The 9,948-nt window shown below is 40.1% G+C and overlaps 2 protein-coding genes across 3 annotated transcripts; one reads left to right on the forward strand and one right to left on the reverse strand.

Annotated features, from left to right (window-relative positions):
- Window positions 1–417: 417 nt before the first annotated feature.
- On the reverse strand, window positions 418–8,757 carry LOC5513571 (tolloid-like protein 2). 2 transcript variants are annotated; one of them, XM_048733216.1, is made up of 6 exons: window positions 8,639–8,757; window positions 4,604–4,729; window positions 3,794–4,132; window positions 3,688–3,705; window positions 1,919–2,284; window positions 418–1,211 (listed from the first exon to the last, which is right to left on the reverse strand). In XM_048733216.1, the coding sequence occupies exons 2-6, from the start codon at window positions 4,701–4,703 to the stop codon at window positions 784–786; spliced, it is 1,251 nt and encodes a 416-aa protein (XP_048589173.1). In that variant the 5' UTR covers window positions 4,704–4,729; window positions 8,639–8,757; the 3' UTR covers window positions 418–783. The 2 variants fall into 2 exon arrangements, with proteins under 2 accessions (XP_048589173.1, XP_048589172.1); XM_048733215.1 differs by lacking the exon at window positions 8,639–8,757 and adding an exon at window positions 5,414–5,557.
- LOC116610148 (E3 ubiquitin-protein ligase MARCHF2) lies at window positions 6,043–9,945 on the forward strand. The gene is made up of 4 exons (XM_048733217.1): window positions 6,043–6,412; window positions 8,523–8,597; window positions 8,895–8,986; window positions 9,060–9,945. Exons 1-3 carry the CDS (start codon window positions 6,149–6,151, stop codon window positions 8,958–8,960), a joined length of 405 nt encoding a protein of 134 aa, XP_048589174.1. The 5' UTR covers window positions 6,043–6,148; the 3' UTR covers window positions 8,961–8,986; window positions 9,060–9,945.
- Window positions 9,946–9,948: the final 3 nt, after the last annotated feature.

A 9,948-nucleotide genomic window follows, 5' to 3' on the forward strand; every position in this document is an offset into this window, starting at 1 on the left:
TTTGTTGTAGTCGATGTGTCAAGTTCCTAGTTATCATCAGTACAGAGTTCCGCATATAATGTGAATTCTCGGGATGTGAGATTATTAAAGCCGCATTGTCACCAGTTTACTTACGGTCGATTACGTAACAATATCCAATGATTTTTAACGGAATACGCGAAAAATATTTCAAAATATTGAAAGCAGTGTGTTTATTGGAAGTTTCTTTGAGGATGTGATTGATAATTTAGAGCGGATGGCCTGTTTAATATCTCGGATTTTAATAGATTCTTTTGTCTTTTAACGGGCCTCCGGAAGTAAACTGGTGACAATGCGGCTTTAATGCATAATCAATCAATTTCTCGAAAGCCAGAATTTGGACTAAAAAGCTTCCCCTTCTAACCTTTGATTATCCGGGTACAACATTCCTGCTGAGAATACCATACTGACTCGTTTTTTTATTTCATTTTATACAAGCAAAATACACAATAGCTCTTTAGAAAACAAATTCATGCGGATTGACAGTGCAGAAATCATCGCTTGATAACTAGCGGAAGCGAGAATGTTTTTTCAAGTTGAATTTGCAAATTTGATGTGCACTATCACAATTAACGCCCTAGATACATCACATCGTCACGTGACTCCTAAAGAGTAATTGTGATAGGCAGGTCATGTGAAGACCACCCAACGGTGTTCACACTAGCTCGACATTACTATGGTTACAATGCCACGTGACTTCAGCCACCAATCAAGAAACAACACCATAACATGTTTCTCAAATGTCAGTTGTAGTTACATGGCTACTTATATGGGTTGAACAATTTGTCTACCAATCATAAAACGAACAAGTTTATTCGGTGATCGTGGCGTTTGAGAAGTACTGCATTTCTCTTGAACTAGACTGTCATTTAAATAATCACTCGTCGACCCCCCTTGCTCCATGGCGTCACCCTCGTGTCCCCCCAGATCAGCATCGAGTGAGGGATACTGGGCCTCTTTGGGTGTGGTCGCATCTGTCGGACAATCACTGACCGCCCGAATGGTCCTGAACTTTCGGAAGGACGGTTTACTTGGACGCCAGGAACTCGGCGCGCTTCGCATTGCTTTGACGGCCATTTTGGTCTTGCAAAACGCGATGAGTTTTGGCAGAACAAACGTCTTGAAGGCGAGAAGAATGACCAGTAGCACGATCCCCAGTAGAACAAGTACTTGGGTATCCCGCTCTGGGGTCTCTGTGAATCACAAAAGAATTCACACAATGACTGAACGACCAAATTGACATTAAAAAAATAACATTGATTTCAACTTTCGGCGCTGAATGTGAAAGAGAAGTTGTTGTGCTTCATAGACTATACATAAGTAACACAATGAATGAAATGAAATTCACCTCCATCCCTACGTCTACTCAGGAGGCACCTTTTGATTAGAAAGCCGCATAAGCTCGGCGACACGGGCTTCGCTTCTCAAGCAAGAGTACAAGGAGTCGGGGGGGGGGGGGGACGGAGTGATCGTCGACAAAATCAATTTTAACCCTAAGGGATAACACTTTGAGTGTTGTCAACAGCGATTCTTACTCCTAAAAGATAACACATTAGATGTGGTCCAAACAATTTCTAACTCTAAGCCCTAGAAACAAACACAGTTTTAGTTGTCCTGAATTGCTGTGCTTACGACGCCACCATTGAGCACATCTCAAATCTGACTTCATTTTTGTACAGTTGTTATAAGGATGTGATGATTTACTAGCGTGAGATCCGGGATAGCCGAGGAGGAAATATTCGAACACCCCCTAAGGGATAGCAGTTAGTAGAATTTTATACCCTGAATATAGGACAATTAGCCCTCTTCTTTTATGGAAAGTCACCCCTCCCCTCCCCCCTCCGGGATATAAGGAGTCAGTTTTTCGATTTCATGAACAGTTGCGTTGACGCCATCTTACCGTTCTCGAACACTACAAACCCCGCCACGAATCCCCTATGACCACTGCTGTTAGTGCTTTTGAAGGCAACGTATAATTTTGATTTCTCGGTCACAACACTGAATGGCTTCTCCTGGCCACATTGTTCCTGTGTATGTATCGGTTTAGCTCCCTCGTAATTGGTATAACCAGTTCGTATCTCAACGAAGCTGGTGCATGGAACGTGGCCTTGTACGTCAAAGTCGTACATGCTTAGCTTGATGTTTTGGTCATCACGGACCGACACGGTCCAGATACAGTCCACATCATCGGGGTAAGGTAGAGGCCACAGCGGCGAGAAGATTACACCGTGTTTTGCCTTGTCGTACATCGATATACCGCAGCCATCTGCAGGAAAAAGAAGACTGTAACAGAGATGGCGTTGCTGTCGAGTTTTGGTAGAGGTGATTAATGTTAATTAATGATCTTGATTTATAATGAGATGATGATGATGATGCTTTAATAATCATGACGACAATGTCAATGATAATAATGACGACTGACATTGTGCTTTCTTGGTGGATAGTTGTGGTATTAATTGTAACCCATTAGCTTGTGGTGTATAATTGATGATGATGGTGACGGTGTGATGATGACAATGACGGTGACGGTGTTAGTGACGGTGACGGTGATAGTGATAATGACGGTGATGGTGATGGTGACGGTGATGGTGATGGTGATGGTGATGGTGATGGTGATGGTGATGGTGATGGTGATGGTGATGGTGATGGTGATGGTGATGGTGATGGTGATGGTGATGGTGATGGTGATGGTGATGGTGATGGTGATGGTGATGGTGATGGTGATGGTGATGGTGATGGTGATGGTGATGGTGATGGTGATGGTGATGGTGATGGTGATGGTGATGGTGATGGTGATGGTGATGGTGATGGTGATGGTGATGGTGATGGTGATGGTGATGGTGATGGTGATGGTGATGGTGATGGTGATGGTGATGGTGATGGTGATGGTGATGGTGATGGTGATGGTGATGGTGATGGTGATGGTGATGGTGATGGTGATGGTGATGGTGATGGTGATGGTGATGGTGATGGTGATGGTGATGGTGATGGTGATGGTGATGGTGATGGTGATGGTGATGGTGATGGTCACGGTGACGGTATGACGGTGATGGTGATGGTGATGGTGATGGTGATGGTGATGGTGATGGTGATGGTGATGGTGATGGTGATGGTGATGGTGATGGTGATGGTGATGGTGATGGTGATGGTGATGGTGATGGTGATGGTGATGGTGATGGTGATGGTGATGGTGATGGTGATGGTGATGGTGATGGTGATGGTGATGGTGATGGTGATGGTGATGGTGATGGTGATGGTGATGGTGATGGTGATGGTGATGGTGATGGTGATGGTGATGGTGATGGTGATGGTGATGGTGATGGTGATGGTGATGGTGATGGTGATGGTGATGGTGATGGTGATGGTGATGGTGATGGTGATGGTGATGGTGATGGTGATGGTGATGGTGATGGTGATGGTGATGGTGATGGTGATGGTGATGGTGATGGTGATGGTGATGGTGATGGTGATGGTGATGGTGATGGTGATGGTGATGGTGATGGTGATGGTGATGGTGATGGTGATGGTGATGGTGATGGTGACGTGACGGTGCCGGTGACGGTGTGATTATTACGATGACGGTGATGGTGACGGTATGACGATGACTGACTGTGATGGTGATGTTGACGGCAACGGTGACGGTATGACGGTGATGGTGAATATACATACCTTCAATGAACTCTACAGCTGCAACAGAACAGATACCTAACATTAGATATTCGCTTTTCGAAAGCATAACTATCTATAAATGTGATTCAAAATCTTTGAGGCGTACCTCTGCTTTTCGGTCTAAGCCTGTAGGTTGCGCGAAACGTCTTTCTTCCGCTGTAAATCACCCGCATGCAACCGTCACTAGAGAAGAATGCTGGCAAGGCCTCGATGCCGCAGTATCTCCCAACAGAATCATACCCACAGCCAATTAAAACCTCAAGGAATTCGTCTCGTGAGCACAACGGCATCAAGCCATCGAGAGAGACTTTGTCAATCGTGACTTGTAAATGCTGGGAAGTGTTTGGTCTTGTATCGATGGTCCAGTTACAAAGGATGTAGTTTGTCGTTCTCGGATTGCTTAGCAGCGTACCGTTCAACCCTTGTAATGTACCACCGCAATGATCTAGAGATTAAACATTGAATGAAGGGCAGGCCAAGCCCAAAGTGATGAGGGAAGGAACAGGAGGGGAAATTTTTGGGGGCGTTTTTTCAAATAGAGAACCACTGGCATCTAGTTCTTGTACTAAAAAATGCTAGCCAGGCGAACCCAGGATTGGCTGAGGAGGGAGCGCAGTCAAAGGTATCATATGGAAAAAGCATTTTATTTGAAGATCCCTTTTAAGGCCCACTTTTTGGCCGCCAAGGGGGAGAGGGGTACGCGCGCACCCTGAGCACCCCCCTGTGTACGCGCCTGCTAGCCCCCCTGAGCTATCGTTCACACGGGCGAAAGAATGGATCCCAGTCGAGAGAAGTTATGTGTCGCTTACATGGTAATTGCAGTTCTGGGGCCAGTTGCACAAAGTCTGGGTAGGTCCTGCTACCCACCGGATAACTTATCAAAGCTTTGTGCAACCGTCCCCTTAGTTTTACAAACCTAGAACAGTTAAAGAACACGTGACCTGAGCTCCCAATAACACTACGACAACTATGGGCAAGATCCTCAGGCAAGCGCCCAATGGCTTCTGGTATAGCATCACTTCTCCTGAACTACTACGTTCACCTGCAAAATATAGAATGTACTTTGATTGGCTGACGACTTCGTACCGAGAGTCCGTAAATCTTTTAAAGCAAAACCCGGGAATTGGATTAGTTTGCTAAAATAGATTTTTAGGAAACAGGGGTTTTATTTAAAACATAGGTCAGTAAAATATAGTGTATATCGCTTGGTGACCATTGACTTTTTCTATTAGTCAAAACAGAGTGATCCATTAGCTGACACTGGTATTCATTGTCATGAGTAATGGAGGCTAAAATCTAAACTATAAACGTCATTTAGCCAATTATGAATTTGTGATAAAGGATTTGTATTTTTGGAAATATTGTTTAGAAAGTGTTCAACCATTCTTCTTATATTGTTAACCTAAAATATATATTTTCTTTGAGCGATTAATGCGACTCTATAAATATCTTCGGGATAGCTGTACATACCTATTCTATTTACATCGCCGATTATTATATCGTATACTGTGTCATTTATAACATAAAATAGATATAATATTTAGATATATAATATAAAGATAAACATTATTGGAAAAAAAATAACGCCTTAACATAAATTGTATCGTCGTCCCGTTCTCAGTAATCTATTATTTTCTTGCTCCATGATATTATGATCTTTCGTATGAAAATCTGTCGTTCAATTTGTCTAAAGTATCAGCTTAAACAAATTACAACACTTACTTACTTTTTAAGTATAAATAATGTCTTGCACGTTAGACATGTTGCTAGTACTATTTTCTGGAGTTTCTGTTTGTTTTTATCTTACAGTCGAATAAGAGAAAGTTAAAAGCGTTTTGTTTTGAGGACTTCCATCGTATGAATACAAAGTGGTCGTATCAATTATTAAAGCTTGAAGTTTTCTGTACTCGTGCCAATTGGTCCATATCTTTGAGGTCTTATTGGAGACTTTCTTTACCGAAACCTCTCAATAAATAATAGATTGGGTATTCTAACCTAAAGATAGGAGCATTGTGAGTTGAACTCTCAGCTTTGAATTTAAACTTATTGAAAAAACCTTTTACAAAAGCTTGTATTAAATGGATCTTCTTTTTAGCAAACAAACGCCTCTTTTTTTGATAAGTCGGGTATTTGTGTCTCAATCTTGTACCATTTTCTTCACTGTATGCTTTAAACATCGAGCTATTATGATAATTTATTTTCAGATTGCGAAGTCTGTATTAGAGCCTTTCTAGAGTATAGATCAATAGTGCTTTAAAAAAGTGTGTGTGTGTCATTGTTTTTTTACGTCGTTTAGTCAGTCCTTGCTCTGCAACGCGCGCGCGAAATAATGGGAGTCACTATGGGAGTCTATTGTGACGTAGCATTTCAGAGAAACAGACAAAATTCGCATTTTTTCGTCAGCAGCAATGGAAAATTGTATTCAAAAACAATATTTAAGCGGCAGTACATTGAGAACACGATGACACATCTAGATGCTATTGATGACCCATTTATGACGACAATCGGTCTCGAAGATGATGAGCCGATGTGCCGAATTTGTCAAAACACCGTACAGCGAATGATAGGGAAAGAGGAATTAATCAAGCCTTGTCTATGTAACGGTACACTCGGATATGCACATAGATCATGCATGGAGCAATGGCTGACGCTTACAGAAAAGAAGAAATGCACTATTTGTGAGTTCACGTTCAAGACAAAGACTGTTTTGAAACCAATCACTCAGGTATGACAAGCGTCAATCATTAACACCAAACATCAAGCCGTTCATTCATTTTTTCAGGAACTCGGATAAGTATACACTTTCTATTTTCTCGTAATGAAATGACGCAGTTAGTAATAAAAAAAGCAGTACGAAAACAAAAATATGAAACAAACAAACGTAACTTATTACGCCGCAGATAACAGGTTGCGTATTTTTGGCATACCTTTTTGAAATTCGACCACTATTTTACAGCAGCCTGGAAACTTGACAGGCTTTTTTGACTTTCTGATTCAGGTTTGGATAATCTTTTTTTTTCAAGTGGGGAATTGCACCGGGTATAATGTTACAACTCTCACAGGTTGTACTGGAAAATCCCCAGGCCAGAGTCAGGATTCGGACCTGGGGTACAGCGGCGAAAGCGAAAGGCCAACGTACTAACAAATAGGCCATCCGTGCTCAAGGGCAGATATAGCCTTTTGCAAAAGGGGGGTTGGCTCATTGACAAAGGGGAAAAGGGGTAATTTTTTTGTTACATATGGCTTTCTGGCAGCCAGGGGGGGGGTTCCCCCTAAACCCTCCCCCTAGATCCGCTACTGGTGCTTCATTGGCATAAGCATCTCTCCGTGGTCAAACAGCAAAAATAAGAAAGGGACTCATTTGGGAACCGGGATGACGGCATTTGTTATTTTCTCATTTCCATTAGTGGACATGGTTGCCTATGACGACCGAGGACATCATTATGCTCGTTGGGACCATATTATCACAGCTCACGGTGCTGCTTCAGCTAGGTGCTTTATTCTACGTCTCGTCAAAGCACTACCTCGGGGAGTGCCCTACTCCTCTGGCCGTCGCAATTTGTGGGATTGTGATCGCTCTACCTTGGACTATCGTAATCACTGTAGGGGTTACGGCCAATCTTATTCTATCCTCTTATTGGGAAACGTGGAGGAAACTAAACAAAAAAGTGAGACTTGTATTAGTCGAACCACATTGTAGACCTGCAAGTATAAACCCTAGTGTTTCTATTGAGGTTAATTAATCAGTAAGAATAATTAATTACCTTATCATTATTATTGACATAATGATAAGAGTTTATCTGGGAACCAGTCATTGATTACAAAAAATTTTTGGTAAAGTAAATGGAGCAATAAAAAAAAATAACAAAGTGTTCGAAGTTGTCCACTTTTTAGTGTCGTAGGGTGCGCGTGATGAAAATTGTAAAAAAAGAAGGGAAACGACATATGGTACTATGCAGTAAAAATGCCCAAAATACGATATTCGCAAAGCTGTTTTTTCACTATTTACTCCGCTACCAGGTCACCCGGATCCTTTAAATAAAGTACGGTATAAAAGAGATAAATAAAGTACATCTCACGTTCCTTGGATGACTCCGTAAGAGTAATAGTAATAGTAATAGATAGAGAATAGTAAGAGATTTGGTTCTTTAAAGAAGTCCGCTAGCATCAAATCTTGCAAGGTATTTTTCTTTTGCAAGTGTTTGCATTGAATTAAATTTATCGCACAAAGGGCGCATGGCATCAAACAGACCGAGGCCCGCCCCCCTACCACATAATTAAATCAGCGCAGTAGCGTAATGCGCCGATGTAACACTCTCAAATTAAAAACCACAGGAAACCCATATTTTTTTGTACCGCTGACATACAAAGTGTAAAGTAAACAAGATGGCGGCACTGTTATGCGAAATGGTCATTTGATTATTTTTTGGCGTTGCATTATCGTATTATCTATCGTATTATCTGATGGACGATAAAGAGTTGGAGAGGTAAGAACCAGTAATAGCTCTTCAAGGCCTCTATAAGAACAGATCTATTATAAAGAACTCAGGTATTGTTTATATACGTTGCATTACACACTACTGAAATGAGAAATTGAAGATCCGAGTACGCTGTAAGAACTAACTTAATTAAATGTTTTAGACTTGGTTAAAACATAAAAAGTACTGCGACATTTTTAATTTTATACTATGCTTTTATACTATCTTGTATTACCATGAAATTCTATTCACAGGGAGTTACGAAAATCCCTTTTTCGTCATTGTAAAGTTATTAGCACAACTTCTACAGATATCTAAATTGTATTTTGTGTTCTGAAAGGCTGACATTTGTTTCAGATTAGCTCAGGAGGAGCTATTAAAAGAAGCAAAAAGAGGGAAAGTACGAGCAGAAACCATGGGATCCATGGGTTGGTGAGTATTTTGTTATTACATGAGTTATTACCACACAATACCTGAACTCCCTTGTGTGCTAGCAGCAAAGTATTTGTACCACCAATTTTTTCAACTCTTGAATAAATATCTATGAAAGAAAAGATAGTAGTGTGCTCTTAATTGAGGATCTAGATTCCCCCATAGATTCCATTATTGCATTAAAAGCCTCTATATTAAATTTGCAATTATCTGTGATTGTTTAGAGCAGATATCATTACTGAACATGAATGCTAATGTTTTATTGATGACATTATTTTTGCCCCATTGTTTTTTCAGGCAGAGTTGCCCAATTCCACCAGCAAACAAACGATTTCTCACCAATGTCTTAAAGAGCACAATTGAACCAAAAAAGAAGAAATTGAAAACAGGTAATAAAAGCTATAATACTGTACTTTGGAATGGTGTTTTTTTAAGAAATTGAGGTAAAGGATTTTTTTTCAGAGACTGTAAATGAGGAGAAAAGTAGAAAATCTAGTCACAGTAAAAGCAGAACAGAAAAGGAATGTGGTAAAGAAGAAGAATGGAAGAGAGAGAGAAGTCCAAAGAGGCATCACAAACGTCATTCCAAGGAAAAGAAATTATGATGCAGGGACCGCGCAGCAAATTCTTTTTAAGTGGTTTGTGTGTTTTTTTAAGTGGCTTGTAAGTGAAATTGGGGGGGGGGGGGTACACTACAAAGAATGTATAAAAAAGTTTATCATTTAAGGGAGGGCATAAGCTTGCTGGCCCCCATCTGTATGGTGCTCTATGATCTGATTATCTTCAGTGTCATGTTTTGAAAGATCAACCATGGTAAATTTTGAAAGCAGTCTAATATTGTCTATTAAAAATTATATTTATTGTCATCCATGTATTTCAAAAAAGCCTTGTCAATGCAAATGGCAAATCACAATTGGAAAATAGCAGTACTTCTTCTAACACAGGATACTTTTGGGCCTTAACATATTTCTACAAAATACACAAAAATGTGGATAAATAATATGATTAGTTTATTTACAATCTTATTCTTGTAAAGGTTATAATTGAATAAGCAGCAGTCAGTCTCTGAACTGCTATTATCCATTTGCCATCTGCACTGACAATGTTTTTTATTTGATAAGTGTATATTATGAAGGAAATTTATAAAATATTTTGCTAAAAAAATATTAGTAGTGAATGTTGTATATTTATTATTAATTACTAAATTACTAATTACTAACTTCTCTGACTGTAAGAATATTTTTTTACTGGATCTTTTTGTTTAGGCCTTTGTGTACTAGATTTTACAAATACAATGTTTTTTCAGTAAATAATAAATTTAGATAGGAAATAAACTTTATCTTTTGAACGG

The sequence above is a fragment of the Nematostella vectensis genome, chromosome 10 (assembly GCF_932526225.1).
Source record: "Nematostella vectensis chromosome 10, jaNemVect1.1, whole genome shotgun sequence".
NCBI lineage: Eukaryota > Metazoa > Cnidaria > Anthozoa > Actiniaria > Edwardsiidae > Nematostella > Nematostella vectensis.

What these genes read in the sequence shown, in the direction of transcription:
- LOC5513571 (XM_048733216.1), bottom strand. Translation starts at nt 4,703, where the DNA reads ATGCTATACCAGAAGCCATTGGGCGCTTGCCTGAGGATCTTGCCCATA. An exon ending in GTGTTCTTTAACTGTTCTAG is followed by an intron (nt 4,133 to 4,603) that starts GTTTGTAAAACT and finishes TTTAATCTCTAG; the next exon opens with ATCATTGCGGTGGTACATTA. An exon ending in GTTTGTAGTGTTCGAGAACG is followed by an intron (nt 1,212 to 1,918) that starts GTAAGATGGCGT and finishes TGTGATTCACAG; the next exon opens with AGACCCCAGAGCGGGATACC.
- LOC116610148 (XM_048733217.1), top strand. Translation starts at nt 6,149, where the DNA reads ATGACACATCTAGATGCTATTGATGACCCATTTATGACGACAATCGGT. An exon ending in TTTTGAAACCAATCACTCAG is followed by an intron (nt 6,413 to 8,522) that starts GTATGACAAGCG and finishes CATTTGTTTCAG; the next exon opens with ATTAGCTCAGGAGGAGCTAT. An exon ending in ACCATGGGATCCATGGGTTG is followed by an intron (nt 8,598 to 8,894) that starts GTGAGTATTTTG and finishes TTGTTTTTTCAG; the next exon opens with GCAGAGTTGCCCAATTCCAC.